Raw genomic sequence first — 19226 nt, forward strand, 5'->3', positions numbered from 1 at the left:
CATGAGGCCAGCAGGTTAGGAGAAGCTACGAGGCTTCAGTGCTTGGCGCTACCTCAACACGGAACGCCCTGAGCACAGGGCGCACGCTGGGAGGCAGAGACAGGTGTCCAGAGATGGGTTCAACCAGTGACGCCAGATCCCGGGGCTCCACATCGCTGGGCACAGAGGGCTACAAGAAAAATCAAAAAACAAAAAACAAATCAGAATTCACACCAAAACATGGAAAGCCTAGACTTGGAGAAGGGCCATGGGTTTCTGTGACGTAAAAATGGAGATACAGCCTGCCTGCCTGCCAGGCCAGGGTTCCTAACCTCAAGATGGCCGCTGTAGTCCAGCTCAATGAGCTCAAAGGTTGCAATGACCTCTCCAGCGGCCTGAGGCCCCTTCCTCAGGGGGAAGAACTGCAGCTCAGGGCGCTGATATGGGTCCTCGATTAACTTTACCCTTGGGGCTGCAAATGCCCTGCCCAGGAACACAGCAGGGCCCTGTAAGAGGCAAAGCAGTAAGAAAATAAGAAAGACACAGCTGGTGGCGGTGGCTACATTGCTAACCCCAGCGCTTAGGAAGCAGATGGCACCCTCCATGAGTTCCAGGCAGGCTTGTTCTACACAGTGAGTTCCAGGCCAGCCAGGACTACATAGTGAGACATTCTGCCGCAAACCCCAAAATTACAGGAGCAAGGGAAGCTAAAAGGGGGGCATCAAGACAGTGGGGAAGAGGTGTCTGGAAATGGGGTGGAGGAGGGGACACACTCACAAACTTATTGTGGTCAAAGACATTGATGACCACTAGTGGGGGTTCCTCCCGCAGATGTTCCCGTCTGCCGTCCACAATCAGCTGGTCAAATACCAAGAGCTCATCCCATAGGGGGCTCAGGGTCTGCTCCAAGACCTTGGGAAATCATGAAGAGAAAGGGGAAAAGATGGATTTCAGAAGGGAGCCCCCCTCATATTTCAGGTGGGCAGTCAATAGGATGCTTTCACAAACTGTTAATCACCAAAGTCATGGCTGTCCGGTTCTGGTGTCTCTCTCTGTGAACATCTTACTTTTCCTAGCTCTAAAGTCAACCCCAAGAAAGACTGGCTGTCTGTTCTACACCAGGGCCTGAGTCGGGCCAGAGTCCTATCAAGTACTCTGTCCTGAAAATCTGAAGTAGGGAGAGAAATGTGGGACCTGGGACAAGAGTGCACCCTGTTCCCTGCTCCCCACTGTTTGTGTCCCAGCCTGGCTCTCACCCTTGTGGTCTGGCACTGGGTAGAGATGAGGACACGTGCAAAGGGGTCCGAGAGGCCACTGTCATCTGCTGCCAACACACCACGGGCCTGGTACAGGTGAGCCCTCAGCTGGAAGTAGCGGAAGTCTGAGATGAGGGGAAAGAAGGAGATATGCTTGCTCAGGGGACCACTAGGGTTCCCCGATTCATGAACCCCTGCCTAGAGTCAACAGCAAGGTGGGCTGACCCTGGCCCTGAACTCACCATCCCGGTATAGGCTTTGGGGCAGCCCAGACGAAGGTTCAGGCAGAAGATCCATGGGCAGCTCAGAGGTGCAAGCCTTGGCTTGCTTGCCCAGCCCCAGCCACAGGAAGAGCTCCAACTTGGCACAGACCTCCCCAGGGGCTGCCCCAGGTACCTGTGTGGGAAGGAGGAATGCTGGAGCCCCCTACTCCAAATCTCTCTGCCAAGGAGAGATGGTACCCAAGTTCCCCAGTGTAGGAAGCCTGCTCCCACTTCTGCATCCTTCCTCGGTCCCTCCATCCCACCCCATGATCCCATCCCATGCCTTACGATGCCACTCCTATAGCCACAGTCCTAACTCCAAATGCATAACCTGCCCTCTCTGTCCCCTCCATCCTCAGCACATTTATATTTTCTGTCCTTTACCCCAAGGGTCACAGCTTCTCACCGTTAAAAAATCTGCTTTGGTGTCTCTTCCAGAGACAGCTCATTTGGAAATTTTCTACTTGTAAACCAGCTGTGCTTGCAAGAAATATCACTCTCCCTCCTCATCACCTTGCCTATATGTCAGGACCACTGTAGGCCCAGGGCAGATAAGTTTGCTCTTGACTTCACTCCCAGGCTGACCTGGACAAAGCCACAACCCCCTTTTGCCTTTCTGGTCAGGGAGTTTCTGGTTGGAAGCCACAGGCCGCCTGCTCTGATGCCCTGCCATGTCTGAGAACCTCACCCCACTCTCCCCAGCACCTCCATCCCAGCCCCATCTCACTGTGAGTAGCAGACTCTGGATCTTCCCACAGTCTCGGCCTCGCTCCTCCTCAACCACGGAGTACAGTATATCCTGTGCAGGGATGCGGGCATAGGCCACACGGCGCTGGCCACTGAACATCCAGACCAGCACGTCAGGGAGGGGAGGCTGTGGCTGCAAGCGGAGGACCGGGTTGCTTAGGGAGTTTGGAGCTCAGACTATCTGACCCCGAAGCTTGGTGGATACTTCAAGTGCCCTGACTTTTTCTGAACCGCTGGCCACCTGCTCCCTAACCTCTCCCTGACCTCTCCCCCTGGGACATCTCAGACTCGAGGCCCAACTTGAAGTCCTCACCCAGCACACAGCATTCCACTCTTGTCATGTTTACATGTAAAGTTCCGTGGTAGTAAGCACACTCACAGTCATGCTGACGGCTGTGCACCCCCAGAACTCTACTGACTTAAGTATTAGCTCCCCATCTTCAACTGAGGGTCCAGTTCCCAGTAACACAAAAAGGCAAAATAATGTAATGCGTAAAGACAACATCACTAGGAATAGAGAGCTGGCTTAGGGCTTAAACGCACTGACTGGTCTTCCAGAGGACCTGGGTTTGGTCCTCAGCACCCACATGGCAGCTCACAAGCATCTGGAACTCCAGTTCCAGGGTCTGATGCTTCTGACTACAGACGCCAGGCACGAGCATGGTGCAAAAATACACAGGCAAACTAAATAAACCTTAAAACCAAACAAACAAACAAACTGAGGAAGTCAGACATGGTAGGTTATGCCTCTAACCACAACACTTGGGAGCCAAAGGCAGGCAAATCTCTGAGTTCGAGGCCAGCCTGGTCTATAGCATGAGTTCCAGGACAGCCAGGGCTACACAGAGAAACCCTGTCTTGAAAACAAATAACAAACAACAACAACAACAATGAAACTATATATGATACATATTTATGTCATGAAATGTCCTTTGACAAAGGGAAGATTTCATTAAACATTTTTAAGACTTGGGTGTAACTCAGTGGTAAAACACATGCTTATCATGGGCAAGGTAAGAAAGAAGGGAGAGAGAGGGGAAAGGAGGGAGGGAAAGGAAGAGAGAAGGAGGGAGGGAGGAGGAAGACTTTTTTTTTCGAGACAGGGTTTCTCTGTGTAGCCCTGGCTGTCCTTGAACTCACTTTGTAGACCAGGCTAGCCTCGAACTCAGAAATCTGCCTGTCTCTGCCTCCCAAGTGCTGGAATTAAAGGAGTGCGCCACCAATGCCTGGCTAGGAAGACTCTTAAATTTGCTCTAAGATTTAATTTAATTTAATCCCTACCCTGCTCCTCCTTCCAATGCTGACTTCTGCCCACCCAGGCCTCCCAATTGTAGGGATTTGTACATGTTGGACATCCACCCTCTCTCCTACACCAAACCCCAACTATCAAATATGCTTGGAATTGTAGCTGCTGCTTCAGCAGGACCAACCACGACGGCTAGACTGTCAGCCTCCACTGTGTGCACAAGCTCTCCTCACACGTTCCAGTCAAAGGAGGCCGTGCCCAAGGCACGTCAGTCACCTGTCCTTCCAAACAGATCTTGGATAATCTGGGGACCCCTGCCGAGCCCCGAGTTTGGCACCCTTAAGTACACCAAAGGAAGCACGTGTCACCTAAAGGACAACTGTTACGTCTGCCCAAAGGTCTGGAAGGGTCCAGAATGTAGGAAAGTATGCAGAGTAGGAAAGGCATCACCTCCTGAGCCAGGAAGCGCAGCCTTGCCAGGAGCTTCTTAGCCAGCACCACAGTCCTCTGCATGTTGTTCAGCCTCAGGCTCCGTAAAAGCCGCAGTCCTTGCCTTGCCATCAGATTCTAGAAGGGCAGGCAGAGAGCATGAGTAGAAGGACTCTGCCAGGCACCCCGGCTTCCTTCCCTTCCCAGAGTGTACCAGGCTGTGTACCAGGCTGTGTGTCAGGAGTTTCGCTCGACAACGATCCAGGGCATTGGGTCGAGTCATCGTCCTGCGCTCAGCACCGTGGCAAAACTGTCTGCAGAGAGAAGTCAAGGCTGAGATCAGGACCCTACTTCCTGACTCTGACAGTCCTTCCTCAGAGAGCCCCATGCCCAAATACAACAAGCACAGCCAGGTCTTTAAGCCCTGCAGCCACCAATATTTAACATCTCTGCGTGAGCTACTTCAGCTACAAGTCTATAGACCTGCTAATCAGTTAGGCTAGTTAGTTATGCCAGCCCCACCCAAGGCCTACAGCATCTCATGAAGGCCTACTTGTTTACACTGTGGGAGAGTCCTGTACCCACATTAATCAGAAAGCATAGCCTGCTTTAGTCTCCACCAGCCTGACTAAAAGATAGCTAGACTTCCAGGTGAGGTGGGACACGGCGCCTTTAATCTCAGTACTTGGGAGGAAGAGGAAGGTGGAGCTCTGTGGGTCTGAGGTCAACCTGCTCTACACAGGGAGTTCTAAGACAGTCAAGGCAATAAAGAGACTCTGGAGAGAAAGAGAGAGAGAGACAGACAGAGACAGAGCGAGTGGAGTACAACATGGCCAAACCGAATGCATGATTTCCAATGACCACTTCCAACCAACGCACATCAAAGTTGCCCTGCTGAGATGGCCTCAGGGGAAAGGTGCTGGCTTCCTAACTATAAGAGAACCGGCATGGAGGAGAGAATCAACTCCTGAGAATTGTCTTCTAAATCCCCCATTCCCGTCGTGATATGAATGCACGCATGCATACATAACTAAAACTATTTTTTAAATGTAATTAAGGAATGTTTTAAAAAACACATAGCAGTCAAGCTGGTTGGTGGTAGCATACACCTAATTTAATCTCAGCGCTCAGGAGCCAGAGGTAGGTAGATTTCTTGTCAGTTTGAGGCTAATCTGGTCTGCAGACCAAGTTCAAGGACAGCTGGGACTATATAGAGAGAAACCTTGTCTCAAAAAAACAAAAACAAAAACAAACCAACCAAAAAAACACAACAAACAAACAAACAAAACCACAGAAGTCAAAATTTCAATTGTTACCTTTATCTTTCACTAAATTATTTACATTCTTTCTTAAAAACCCAGCACCAGGATGGGTCCAAGATTCAGCAGTAGAGCGCATGCTCTGTGCACATGAGGCTGTTTAATGTCAGCACATGCATGCACACACTAGCAACCAGCACCCGGCCCCTTCTCCATCTTTTCCCAGGATTGCCCAGTTTAAGTTCCTTTCTCACACAGGATCAAGGCAGACAGACGCCTCCTCACTACACCAGCTGCTTGCTGTTCTCACCCTCGCCGCTGCACAGAGCATTCTCAGAGTACCCAGAGGGCTCTCAGCACTTTCCCATCTATTTTGCTCCACTGCAGTTGCCTATCTAAGGGTCAAATATAAAACTCTAAAAATGGACTAAAAGGCTCTGCACATCTGGCCCATTATCTCTAACCTCATCAGATACACCTGTCCCATCAAGGACAACCCTGTGCCACACTGGCCTCTGCTCCTCCATAAATTATGTAGAAAGCAAAATGTCCTTGTGCACACAGATGTGCGCTGGAGACGCCAGGAAAGTTAAACACACCTCTTCCACGGAACGAACTGCTTAGCTGGTCCTCTAGGAGGCCAGGGATGGATAGATATAGTTTAACAACCGGGTGATCATTTGCTGCCTGGTGAGTGAGCCTCTGCCCATATCTCCCAGAATTTATGTTTTACTTATCCCAGGTCCTTTCCCCCTAAAACCCTGAGCATTGCTTCTAGGCCATAAAACCCATCCTAATGAGAGACACCACTTGCACTTCACAACAGCCTAAGTGACTCCTATGCTATCTGAGGCCCAGGACAATCCTGACGCCCATAGGCATTGTGGTTACCCATCTCGGAGTCAGCAATACCCATCTTTGCGAAAAAAGCCAGATGCATTTTGCAAATGATCTCAATGGTAAACAGGTCTTAAATTTATTGACCACTTGGGACTGAGTTATCAGAAAACATTTTCCCCTCAAAATTGTGCTGTGCTCAAAAAATGGCTAAATGCTCGGGGTCAGAATACAAAAGTCCTGGGCCAGCACCAGTATCTGAAAATTCGGTGAATCAGGTTTCATTCTTGTCTCTTTGTGGGTTGTTTCCCTGCCTGCAGGGAACCTCTGCAAATTTATACCACACACATTACCCACCAGAACTTGCAGTGAGGCCCCATCGTGTGTGTGTGTGTGTGTGTGTGTGTGTGTGTGTGTGTGTGTGTGTGTGTGTATGTGAAAAGGAGTGAGCAGGTCATTCAGGTAGAAAGCTTGGAGTGTGCCGGACAGTGGTGGCACATGCCTTTAATCCCAGTACTTGGGAGGCAGAGGCAATTCTGAGTTTGAGGATTTCTGAGTTCGAGGCCAGTCTGGTCTACCGAGTGAGTTCCAGGACAGCTAGGGCTACACAGAGAAACCCTGTCTCGAAAAACCAAAAAAAGAAAAAAGAAAAAGAGAAAAAAAAAGAAAGCTTAGAGTGATGTAGAAGTCAACAGCTGCGTTCCTGGAAGGAGTGGCTCTACTGTGTCCCTTGGCACAGATATGGATGGAGGAGTGAGCACCCAGAGCCTCCTACTGTGATGCTCTGTCTTGAGGTCATGGCTGAGTCTCTGCAGATCTTCCGATCTCTTTCTCTGAGCTCTAGAAATGCCCAACCTCATCAACATAATGCAAATTTGCATAATGTAAATTTGCATTTCCTACAAATAACTATCCCCAGAACTCAGGTCACTTTGCTGCCTGTCTAGGAGATGTATTTCCACTTTCCAGGCTAGCTAACATCTCCAGAAACAAGCTTGCAACACCCTTCCTTCCTTCACACCTTACCTTCCACAGCTTAACTAACAGCCCAGTCTACACAGCCAGGCAAGTTGGGATGGTTAATGTTGGTCATCGGCTGAACGGGTTCTATGGTTGCCAAGGAAACAAGCCCCTCGAGCACGTTTGTGAGAGGTTTTCTAGACTGGGTTAATTTAACTGGGAAGATCCACCAGAACTGTGGGTGGCCCCATCTCTGGGTTGAGAAAGATGGAGAGACTGAGTCAAGTCCCAAGCATTTGCCACTCCATGCGTCCTGACTGTATGCCTTATCCAACTACAGATTTTCTCTTGAATTTACTCCCCTGGTCTTTTATCACTGTTTTGCTTTGGTTTTTGAGACAGGGTTTCTCTGTATAGCTCATGTAGACCAGGCTGGCCTCGAATTCATTGAGATCCGCCTGCCTCTGCCTCCTGATTGTTGGGGTTAAAGGCCTGCGCCACCACTGCCCAGGTTTGCATTTATTTGTTTGTTTGTTTGTTTATAGACAATGATCTTATGTATGCTGCCACACTGGTCTCCAGCTGAGGTTGACCTTGAACTTCTGATCCTCCTGCCCTACCTCCCAAGAGCTGGGATTACAAGCATGTACCACCATGCCTTGTAATTGCAATGCTAGAGCCTGAACCCAATGCTTTGTGCATACTAGGCAATCGCTCTGTCAAGTGAGCTGCATCCACAGCCCCTGAGCCCATTCACCCCATCTCCACTGCATGGCTCTGTCCATCTCCTATCACCTAAACATTACAAAGCCTTCTTTAGGAGTCCTGTCTTCTCTCTACACCCTCTCTCTCCCAACTCATCCTTTCTAAAGTTATAAATGAGAACGTCAAGACCTTCAGTGGCTCTCCCCTGCCACTCGGAGAAGAAACCACGGCCATTACAATGACATAGCCGGTGCCACAGGTGTCTGCCAAATAAAGGGGAAGCTCTTGAGAAAAGTGTCAGAAAGGGACTTGAGTGCCCGGAGCAGGTGGTCCGATTCATGGAAGTGCAGATGAAAGATGGAAGCAACCAAGTTATGCAGTTCATGCGATTAGAGCAACAACTGGTGGCTGAGAAAGGACCAGCTAAGGATGCCCTCAGAGCTCGTTATGCAGGGGGTGAAAGGTTAAGTCAGCATCACAGGGATGCTGCCAAGGCAGCATCACGTCCTCCCAGTATCAGCAAGTAGGGCCGACGCAGGGATGCAGAAGCTGGCGAGGTACAGATCGGACGGAGAAAGGCAGGCTTACTGGCTGGATTTGTGGCAACTTGACACAAGCTAGAGTCATCAGAGAAGGAGAGAATGTCTCCATGAGATCAAGCTGTAAGGCGTTTCATTAATCAGTGATCATCGGGGGAGGGCCCAGCCCATTGTGGGTGGTGCCATTCCTGGGCTGCTGGTCCTGGGTTCTATAGAGAAGCAGGCTGAGCAGGCCACGAGTGGCAAGCCAGTAAGCAGCAGCCCTCCAAGGCCTCTGCAGCAGCTCCTGCCTCCAGGATCCTGCCTTGGGTGGGTTCCTGTGCTGACTTCCTTTAGTGATGAACAGCGATGTGGAAGTGTGAGGTGAATAAACCCTTTCCTCTGCAGTTTGCTTTTTGATCATCCTGTCTTGTTGCAGCGATAGAAAGCTTAACTAAGCGGGGTTTTACTCTCCTTGTGAAATAGGAGGCAGGAGAAGCCTTCTATGCCTGGAGAAACCCAACGCCCCTGATCTCTACTGAGTTCCCTTGATATGGGCACCTCGCCTTCTCTTTCTTCTGTAGGTGCTGCAGAACACAGCTTGACACTACCCTTGGTCTAGACAGTCACCATGAGCCTCTCTCCCATCCTGAAACTGGCCACAGAGAGGCAGCTCAATGGCTGACTTTCAGCTCACCTGCTGCCAGCCACCAGCTCTTCCAGAGTCTGCTTCAGTCGTGTGCAGGCGCCCGGCCCTGACCTGCGCTGCATCTTCTCAACCTCCTGCAGGCCATGGTCCTGTGTGGGCCCCAAGAGAAGTCAGTCTTGAGAGGCCCTGGCCCATATCCCACCCATGCATACCACTCTCCTGATGGTCCCTCATTGGTTGGATTCTGGTTCTCATTCCCTGGTCCCCTCTGTCTCCACTCTCCTGGCTCCCACAACTTTGTTCCCCTCAGTTTGCCTGGAAACCTCAAGCTTTGTCCACCAGTTCCCAGCCTTGCATCCACAGCTTCTCAGCTCCACCCCATCAGCCTCTACTTTGGAGCGCCTTTCGGAAGCCTCAGTCTCTAGCATCCCGTGGCTGGGCCTTTCCCTTCGGGTGTGTCTTGCTCTCACCAGCCTCTCGGCTACTTTGCACACACTGTTGCTGCTCTGTAGGCGCCAAGTATAATCCTCCCAGCAGCTCCATACATGTAGGCAGGGCTTTCGGTGACGCAGAGGCAAGCAGAGATATGGCCTGGCCGGATAGAGAGAAGAGAGGGACTTGGGGGCATCTTGATGGCTTGAGGACCTCTTTATCCCCTCCTACAAGTGACTCTGGTCACTTACCCATTGCCATCCACAGGTTCAGGCCACTGAGCAGGTGTCCCCAGCAACTCTTGCTCCTCCTGCCCTGCCCCTCTGTCCTCAGATTCCAAGAGAGGCTGAACTTCAAGTGTGCTGCTTTCAGATCCCTCATCAGCCCTTGATCCTTGGCCCGATTGTTCTTCCTGGCGTCCTGCATGACCTGCATCCCATTGAGGATCAGAGCATCAGGCTGAAGGTCAGGTACTACCGGCCATGGCCCCTCTCTCAGTAAAGCAGAACCCACCACTCTCCCTGAAGTGAACACCCTTTCCTGTGGCCTAATGTCTGAAACAAGGGACCACTCCCAATCCCATGGCTTTTCGGGCTCATCTAGGCCACACACCAATGGAAATCTCCAGGCTGATGGGCTTCTTGGCCAGTGAAGGGTCAATCATGGTGGCCTCAAAGAGCACCCCGAAAAGCAGGAAATCTTCAAAGGATGCCAGGGCATTCTGGGAAAGAGAGTGAGGTTGGTGTCAGCTCCCAACCTCCTGAGGAGCAATCTGTTCTGCTTGTTCACAATGCCTACATAAAGACATCAAAACTAAGGTCCAGGAGGCTCTGCATCTTACCCCCTTTCTGCCCCTGATAGCTCCCCCAGGGAACTGACCTCCTTAATATATACCATGCTTAGATACACCAGCACACGTGTGCACATGACAGGACTCTTCATCCAAGTCCCCAAACTGGAAAGAGCATCATGATGTCTGACGCTGAGGGTGACTCCAGCCCCTACCTCTGGCAGAGGCAGCAGGTCCTCCACCTCCACCTCCATTGCACTCGGAATCTCAGGCGCATCCTCGCTGGTGCTGGCACTGGCAGGCTGTAAAATGCCAGCCGGGGTCTGACCCTGTCTGGTCTTCTCCTTCTTCTTTTTCTTCTTCCCAGTGAGCCGGGACAATCCAGACCTTTGTGTGGTCTGGGAGGGTTTAGGTTCAACTCTGCCTTCGTACACCTCCATGGACACAGCTACCAGAAGTCGACCCCGGAACCAAATGCCTTCGCCAAGACCTTCGTTGAGACTTTGAAGATCATCCCGGAGCCTGCCGCTGGGGAGCGAGCCATAGAGGGGCACCCAGGCTGGACCGAAAGTGGGGTTAAACCCCGCTGTGAGGGGACAAGAACAGGATTGGAGGGGAGCACAGAATAAATGGGTACTGTTCTGAACTGTACACACTTGTATCCTCCAGGTGCTGGGGCGGGGAAGAGAAGGCAGGGTTTGGTTCTTTCTGAAGGGAGTGGTGCTAACAGTATCGGTCAGAGGGCCTCTCTGGGCTTTAGGGAGGAGATGAGGTTGGGGTGGAAGTACTGGTGTTGTGGTAAAGGTTGAGCTTTGCTCTGAGGAGCTGATGTGAGCCATGGCAGACAAGGACCCTCGCGGACCAGACGTGCTCACCTGCGCGACCCGAGTTCGAGATCTGCCTCAGGTCTAGCACGTGTGTGGCGAGGGCCACATCCACAAGAGGTGCATTGTCACGCAGCTGCAGGCGAAGGCTGCGTGTTAGCGGCGGGAAGAGTTCCACGAAGCTCAACTGCTCGTTCCACTTGGGCGCTGTCTCCTCGCCCCGAACCGAAGTCTCACCCTGAAGGCCAAGTCAGGCAGAATGGGTCAGTGCGGGTCCTAAAAGATGGCTCAGCAGGCAATGACGATTGATATCAACCTGATGGCCTGAGTTTGATCCCTAGGTCCTATCCCTGTTGTCCCTCCTATAGGATGTCCTCTGACTTTCACACATGTGCTGTGGCACTCAAAGCACCACATACATACACAAAATAGCCAAAGAGATGGCTCAGTAGTTAAGGTCAAGCGTGAGTTCTACTCTCCCAAGTGAGTTTGCTTTTCCTCCACTCATCCAGCAGCCCACAGACACTTGTGACTCCAGCTAGAAGGGATGGCTGACACCCTCTTCGGGCCTCCATGAGCTTCTGCCCTCAAGCATTCCACAGAGATTTTCATACATACACAATTAAGAATAAAAATTGTCTTGGGAGGCAGTAGCAGGCGGATCTCTGAGTTCCAGGCCAGCCTGGTATCCAAAGTGAGTTCCAGGACAGCTGAGGTTATACACAAAGAAACCCTATCTTGAAAAACAAATAAACAACAACCAAAAGCCAGCCTTTGTGGCAGATCCCTGTAATCCTACCAAACGGATCTCTGAGTATCAGGGCTACATAGCAAAACCTTGTCTCTAAATGAATAAATAATGATTATCATTAATTAATACTTTTTAAAAGACTTGAGCTGCAGCACGGAACATAGGAGTGACTTACCTGCTGTCCCAGGAAGCTCACCCGCACATACGGGTCCAAAAGGACATTTTGGTCATGGAGGGCTCGGGCCAGGCTGCCCAGCAGGCCCGTGCGCACTGTGGGGAGCCCCTCTGCACGGTACACGCGGACTCGCAGCCGTGCCCATGGCCTCTCAGCCTGCACCCCATGTGGCAGAAGTAGATTCCTAGGAGAAGCCAACGTGGGGAATAAAGTTGGAGCCTGAGCCCCCTCTGCTTCTCTGCCTCGCCCCCAGGCCACGCCTTATCCAATTTCTCCTCCCTCCACCGCCCAGCTCACTTCTCTATGTCCGAACTGGTCCCTGGGCATGGGGGTGGCGGTGGAAGGGGAAGGTCCCCACGTGCCCTCACAGACAGGGTGATCTTGACGAAGCCCTTGGTTCCGGCGCGGGTGTCACGGGGGTCATGCAAAGGAGCCCACTTTTGGTGGAAGTGCCCATCTAAGGACAGAGGAAGAGGACAGAGAGTGAGGAGACATCTAAGGGACACAGATCCAGGATGTTGGACAATGACTGGGGTTGGAGCAGGGAGAACCACCATACAAAAAAGGTGAGCATTCACAAGAGACGGCTGTCTTCGAAGTTAGTCCACTGGCCAGAACTCAGTTAATTTGTTCATATAAATAGAGAGGAGGGGTTTAATACCTGGCTGGTCCAAGGCCATCCCCAAGTCCATCCTGAAAGTCCCTATCCTGGTGGCCATAAACGGGAGAGTCTGCGAGTGGAAAGCCTGGGGAGAGAAGGGTTAAGTCCTGCTGCTTTGGCATCTTTCTCTCTGTCCACCTTTTTGACTCTCAGTCTATAGCCCTAGCTGGGCCTTGAACTCATGGCGATTTTCCTGTCTCAGTCACCCAAATGCCCAGCTCGATACCTCCCTTTCCTGACTTGAATCTGCTTTCCCACTCACAGTTATCTCCAGCAGCAAGTCTTGGAGATGAAGCCGAGTCTCATGAAATTCGAACAAGAAGTACTGGGATGAGAAAGGTTAGAGCAGCGAGAGGAGGTTAGGCACGACAGGCTCATTCAGCTCGCCCCGAATTCTTGCATAGAGAATGCGGTCCCTTTCCTAAAAGGCACCTACGTACTCTTTCCCCGGGATGACTCCCCTAACCTGGCTCAAAACGCAGAACCAGCGACTTTGCATCCTGGCCCCGCCCTCTCTAGTCACAGGTCTCTCTGGATCCCTCCCATTCTCTCAGACCCGCCCTCTTCCTTGGTGGCGCCTCACCTCGTTGTAGAAGGGGCAATTGGTTCCACGCAATGTTGCAGTCACCTTGCGCTGATCCCCGACGCGAACAGCCACATAGGGGTTAATATTGACTCCCACCAGTTTCTGGGCCTCAAGCACTGTGACCCCGACCTAGGTAAGGAATGAAACAAAGAGAGGAAAGAAAGTCAGAGCTGCCTGGGTAAGGGGAGAGACCCGTGTGAGAAGCCACGAGGGTTAGAATATGGCCTGAGAGTCATACCTGGAAGTCCTGGGCTTTGCAAACCTTGAAGGGGTCTCCCCGAGGCAAGCCCAGGGCGCGGCTGTAAAGAAGTCTAGGGTCAGCTCTGCTCTTCCCTCCTCTCCCACCCACACACACAGATGCTCGTCGCTGGGATGAGGCGTCAGAGTGCCTTGCCCTACATCCATCTCAGGCCTACATCCAGAATTCGATTCACTCTTGGAGGTCTGAACAAGAACAACAGACACAACCTGCCCTTATCAAATTCCTTTACAAATCGTTGTGAGCCACTATAAGTGACTTTGAACATGGTAGTGTCTGTCTGTGCTGTAAGTGAATGATCTTTGATGCCAGTGTATCCACCCTTCCGGGTACCCTGGTGTGGATGGATGGGGTGTGGCTTATGTGTGTGAGGAAAACTGACTCAGCGACAGGGTGTGAGACCAGGAGCATGTGCGTACACTACCTTTTGAGGGGGCTGAACACCACCCCAGAAATCTCCACGTCAGGTTCTTCCTCCAGCTCCGGCTCCAGCTCCAATTCGTTCTCTTCATCGTCCTGTGTTCCTAGGCTTCGAGCTAGCCTGCGGCCCAGAGCCACTGCCCTTCGCTCCAGCTGGGCTTCCCCAGGCCTGAGAGGAAAGGCTTCATAGGACCTGTCACCTGGTGCTGGGCATCCCTTGCCTTTGCTTATCTTAGAACTGACCTTTAACCTTCAGATTGACCCCGCTTACCCTGGGACTAACTCTTTTGTTTTGGTTTGGTTTTTTTGAGACAGGGTTTCTCTGTGTAGCCCTGACTGTCCTGGAACTCACTCTGTAGACCAGGCTGTCCACCTGCCTCCTCCCAAGTGCTGGGATTAAAGGCGTGCACCACCACCGCCCGGCCATAACCTAGTCTTGGTGTAAGGGTTGACTTCTGACCTTATCATTCAATCGCTGGAATCTCAGACTCTAGTACTAAATCATGGCACAGGCTCTTCACCCCCAAAGTGACCCTGTTTATTCCCTATCACCCCACATACTCACTCCATGTCCTGGAAGCCCACATTGGGGATGATCAACTCTAAGCTGGGAAGGAAAATAGAGAAGATGAGACCCGACTGTAGAGTGCTGAGATCACAGCACCCCGCAGACCCAAGGTGAAGGCATATGCTCTCTCTTCAGGGCGAGTTTCATCTGGGGACACCAGGCCTTGCATAGGTTACTAGACGATTACCTGTCTCGAATGGGTGTCCCAAAGTCCTCCTCTGCCCAGGTCCCAGCAGCTCCCTCAGGGGGTTGATACTTTAGGTCAAGCTCCACTTGGATCTGAAACCAAATACGGCACCCGCTGGTGCCCTCAAACTGGCATGGGGCTAAGAAGTACCAACATCTTGCACACCATCAGTAAAAAAGGGGCCTCTCCGTCTATGTCTGCAGTAGCGTGTTCCTCTCCGATTACAATAATGGTAGCACTCACAACCTTCTGCACTGCTGCTAGAAGAAGCTGCGGCAGCTTTCTTTAATGATGACCCCTGGTAGGTTGGCTACACGCCAAGGCAGGTCCTACTCCCAAGAGCAGCTGGGTAACACAAACTGAGTTTTATCAAGGGGTGAAAAATAAAGAAAACTCACAGTCGGGTGGGTAGGGAAGTGAGGATGGAGAGGGATCATGGGAAGAGTGAGGGATGAATATGATCAAATACATCCTATTAAATTCTCATAGAATTATTAAAGAATATCACGTTGTAGATGCTCACAGCCTTCTTGAGAACTAACGGCACTAGGCTTAGGAGCTTAAAGGGTGTTTGCTGTCAAGGCAGACAACTTGAGTTTGATGCCCAGAACCTACTCAATGGAGGCCAAAAACCAACTCCCAGAAGGTGTTCTCTAACTTCTACACAAAGGCTCATGTACACATAAGAAATAAATGTTTAAAGGACTGGAGAGATGGCTCAGTGGTTAAGAGCACTGGCTGCTTTTCCAGAGGACCGGGGTTCAATTCCCAGCTCCCACATGGTGACTCACAACCATCTGTAATGGGCTCCACTCCTTCTCCTGGCATGCAGATGTACATGGAGTCTGGACACATATACATAAAATACATGAATACATAACTCTTAACAAAAAATAAAATAATAAACATTTAAAAATTTTTTTGAGAAAGGGTTTTATTGTGTAGCTCTAGCTAGCCTTGAACTTATAGAGATCCACCCGCCTCTGCCTCTCTCTCTGCCTCTCTGCCTCTCTGACTGACCCTCTGCCTGACCCTCTGCCTCTGCCTCTGCCTCCTGCCTCCTGCCTCTCCTGCCTCTCCTGCCTCTCCTGCCTCTCCTGCCTCTCCTGCCTCTCCTGCCTCTCCTGCCTCTCCTGCCTCTCCTGCCTCTCCTGCCTCTCCTGCCTCTCCTGCCTCTCCTCCCTCTCCTGCCTCTCCTGCCTCTCCTGCCTCTCCTGCCTCTCCTGCCTCTCCTGCCTCTCCTGCCTCTCCTGCCTCTCCTGCCTCCTGCCTCCTGCCTCTGCCTCTGCCCGGATTAAAGATATGTGCTACCACACTCAGCTACAGATAAAATGGAGATAGGCTTGAGGCTGGGGGCACAGCTCAGTTGGGAGAGTGCTTGGCCAGCATTCAGAAAGGCTTGAGTTCAGGCTCAGCAGCACTGAAAACAATCAAACCTAAGCTTGGAATATACAAAAGCAAACACTCATATAACAAACAAACAAACAACAGGGCTCAACCTCAGCGTGCATGCCACCCATCCTGTTCTTTCACTGTTCTTGACCCTTGCATCCTGCTCCCTGACAGCTTTCCCAGTTCCAGATCCTTCTAGGTTTCTGCCCTACTCTGCACCCCAACTTCCAACATCAGCAAACCGGCGTTTTTTGGTTCTTCTGTCTGAACGCGCTCCCTTCTACTCAGTTCCGAGCACAGGCATAGTTTCCACAGGGAAAGTCTTCAGACCTCCCCCTATCACAGCCTTGTAACGGCTCTTCTGTAACACTCATGGTGGCAAACTTACTTTGTCTTGTGTGGATGGATGCTTGCTTAATGTTTGACCCCCTCATGCAGTTTGTGGGCTTCAACAAAGCAAATCTTTATCTCATTTTGCTTACCACTGAATCCTCGTTGCTCAACATCATCCTTTAACTTAACCAACGATCGAATGAAAAAAAAAGTCAAGTGTAAGACTGATTTGCCATATGTAAATGAGGAGGACAGCTTAGAGATGCTAATAACTCTTTCAGGTACACCAAAGGGAAGTAACAGTGATTTGAAGCCAAGTCCAACTCTTCTAAGGATATATGACCTTCTATGAAATGCCAGGAAAACCCTATCAGCTTCACCAATGTCTCCCATAAGAAAAGAAGTGAGCCTACCCCAAACCCAAGGAGCAATAGTACACACAGCACACCCCGGGACCCAGAAATGAGCTTCTGGCCCATGGAGAACTCAGGCAGGGGCTGCAAACAGAACTGAAGCTGGGCCAGGTGCTTGTTTCCGCTCCTGTCTGGCTCAGGATTTCTTCTCCGTTAATCCAAAACCTCTGTCTGGAGGCATCTCGGGTTGCTGAAGGTAGGCTGTCCACTTACCGGGGACACCCGGAGTCTCTCGTCCACCAGAGCTTCCCTCAACACCAAATGCCCAGCACTCTGTAGCTGCTGCAGCGAAATCACCAGGGTCCCCAGGGGCCTAGAAGAAGGGCACGGAGCAAAAGACTGAGCCAGGTGGGAGGACACCAAGCCATCACCTGGCTTCTCTCCCATCTCCTCACCTGGGGCTGAACACGCGGCTACAGTTGACCACCTGCACAGACAGACTCTCCCCAGCCAGTGGAGATCCATAGTGGGGCCAACGAAACAGCTAGGAACAGGAAGATGTTCATGATGCCAGGTGCCAGGCTGACTGACCCTCACACCTAATCCAGAGTCTATTCCCGACAGTCCACACAAGAGGCTACCTCTAGGACTGCCTGGGACAAATCCCTCCTACATGGAGATGGTGTCAATCCAGGGCTGATATGGGACTGATTGCCAATCAAGAACTAACCTCGCTAGTTTTGAGAGTAACATCTCAAACCAGGTCTGAACTGTCCAACCTGAGATCCACACCTTCCAAGCCCAGGAATGAGCCCTTCTGCCCCAGGATAGACCCGGAAAAGAACCAGCTCTACTGACCTCACCCACGTCTGCTTCTCGGCCACAGTGAATTTTCCTTGTTTTCTGGGTAAAGCCTGCTCAAAAATGAAACTAGTCATTTGTCAGCCCCTATACATATACACAGCCATTTGCCTCCCCCACCCCTGTCCCACTGTCCAGTTCCCCTCTCACACTTAGAGAAAAGTCGAAGATAGGAAAGAAGTAGAAGCCAGGGAGAAGGGAGACAGGTTAGAGAGAGCTGCCCAGGACTTAGGTTGGAGGTCTAGGGAATGAAGAATGTGGAACTCCCCAGTTCTAAAATGACAGACCAACGATACAAGTCTCACCTCGAAAGCAGAGCCTCACTTGTCGGTCATGGGTACCCGGCAGCCCTGTTAGGTGCCTCACACACACAGTCAGAGCCATGGTCACAGTGCCACCACCAGCTCTCAGGCTGCCTGCTTGCCCTTCTGCCCACCAGTGTTGCCCGTGACTCACACTGGACTCGCCCAGCAGGTTCAGCAATCCCTTCCCTGTAGTCAAACACACAGGAGGGCAGGCCTGGAGGTCACGGTTGGGGAAGGATCGAGGCTGAGCAGTGTGGGGGATAAGGTCCCTGTGGTCAGCACAGAACTCTGCCTGTACTGTCTGCGGGTGCTAAGGAGCTTGAGCCTCACTAGGATGGGAGCTGGGATAGGTAGGGATGGAGAAGAGAAGACCTCAGTGTGGTCCACGCTAGCCTCGCAGGCCTCCAAGGCATTGCTTTGGCTTTCTTTCTAGCACAGTGATAAAACACCATGACCAGAAGTAACTTAGAGAGTTGTCTTAGGGTTGCTATTGCTGTGATGAAACTCCATGATTAAAAGCAGCTTGAGGAGGAAAGGGCTTACTTCACCCGCAGTTCCAAATTAAAAAGAGCAGGAATGCACACGGGGCAGAAAGCTCAAGGCAGCAGCTGATGCAGAGGCTATGGAGTTCTGTTTACTGGCTTGTTCCTCGTGGCTTGAGAAGAACCAGAGACTACAGAGACAGGCCCAGGATTGTCTCCATCTATGAGGTGCTAAGCTCTCTCCCATCAATCACTAATTAAGAAGATACCCCCACGGGCTTTTTCTCAAAGGAGGTTCTCTCCTTTCAGAAGACATCAGCTTGTTTCAAGATGACATAAAACTACCCAGAACAATTGACTCCTTGTCAATTTGACACACCAAGGCAACAGTATTTAACAGTAGCCTCTCCTTTTTTGTTCATCCCCAAAATCCCAGATTAATAAATAACACAATGTGAATCATATTGGAAACGTAAAAGTCTCACAATCTTTACAAATTCAAACACTTAAAAAAATTCAGTCTCCTTGGGTGTGGTGGCACAATCTTTTAATCTCAGCACTCAGGAGGCAGAGGCAAGCAGATTTCGGAGTTCGAGGCCAGCCTGGTCTACAAAGTGAGTTCCAGGACAGCCAGGGCTATACAGAGAAACCCTGTCTTGAAAAAAAAAATCAATCTTTTCTAAAATAACAGTCTCTATAAAATTCCAAAATCTCTAAAGGTTCGAAGTCTCTCAATTGTGGGGTCCTGTAAAATCAAAAATACATCATGCACTTTCTTACTCCAAGAAGGAAGAACCAGGGCACAAACACAATCTAAACAAAGCAAAAGCAGACTGGGATTAACTCACAATCTTCTGGGCTCCTCCAAAGGGAAGGTCTTGCCACAGTACACAAAGCTTGTCTCAAAGACTCAGCCCAGCTCCACTCCAAGGCTGTTTCTGTCCTTTGTGACCATCCCATGGTACTGGCATCTCCAAAATGCACTGTCAGTCTCCTGAT

The 19226-nt window shown here is 51.0% G+C and overlaps 1 protein-coding gene across 5 annotated transcripts in view; it reads right to left on the reverse strand.

Moving 5' to 3' along the window:
• The window catches only part of Fer1l4 (fer-1-like 4 (C. elegans)), a 33881-nt gene extending 15985 nt beyond the window's left edge, over nt 1–17896 (reverse strand). Inside the window, exons 1-27 of one of the 5 annotated variants that reach the window (XR_003953731.1) lie at nt 17746–17896; nt 17438–17493; nt 17035–17123; nt 16853–16952; nt 14502–14593; nt 14312–14353; nt 13751–13915; nt 13306–13366; nt 13065–13196; nt 12744–12806; nt 12482–12566; nt 12118–12277; nt 11821–12004; nt 10946–11132; nt 10286–10656; nt 9893–10001; nt 9532–9709; nt 9319–9439; nt 8897–8997; nt 4147–4234; nt 3942–4058; nt 2226–2378; nt 1478–1631; nt 1236–1360; nt 757–891; nt 312–485; nt 53–169 (exon numbers count right to left, since the gene is read on the reverse strand). Coding sequence is in view for 4 of the 5 variants with exons in the window: in XM_006500307.1 (XP_006500370.1) it covers nt 53–169; nt 312–485; nt 757–891; nt 1236–1360; nt 1478–1631; nt 2226–2378; nt 3942–4058; nt 4147–4234; nt 8897–8997; nt 9319–9439; nt 9532–9709; nt 9893–10001; nt 10286–10656; nt 10946–11132; nt 11821–12004; nt 12118–12277; nt 12482–12566; nt 12744–12806; nt 13065–13196; nt 13306–13366; nt 13751–13915; nt 14312–14353; nt 14502–14593; nt 16853–16952; nt 17035–17123; nt 17438–17493; nt 17746–17824 (3438 nt within the window). In the remaining variant the exon portion in view is untranslated. Of the gene's footprint in view, nt 1–52; nt 170–311; nt 486–756; nt 892–1235; nt 1361–1477; nt 1632–2225; nt 2379–3859; nt 3879–3941; nt 4059–4146; nt 4235–8896; nt 8998–9318; nt 9440–9531; nt 9710–9892; nt 10002–10285; nt 10657–10945; nt 11133–11820; nt 12005–12117; nt 12278–12481; nt 12567–12743; nt 12807–13064; nt 13197–13305; nt 13367–13750; nt 13916–14311; nt 14354–14501; nt 14594–16852; nt 16953–17034; nt 17124–17437; nt 17494–17745 lie in introns of those variants that run through there. The other 4 variants (XM_006500307.1, NM_001136556.2, XM_006500308.2 and 1 more) reach the window with 4 other exon arrangements.
• Between the last annotated feature and the right edge of the window lie 1330 nt (nt 17897–19226).

Source organism: Mus musculus, chromosome 2, assembly GCF_000001635.26.
Source record: "Mus musculus strain C57BL/6J chromosome 2, GRCm38.p6 C57BL/6J".
Classification (NCBI taxonomy): domain Eukaryota; kingdom Metazoa; phylum Chordata; class Mammalia; order Rodentia; family Muridae; genus Mus; species Mus musculus.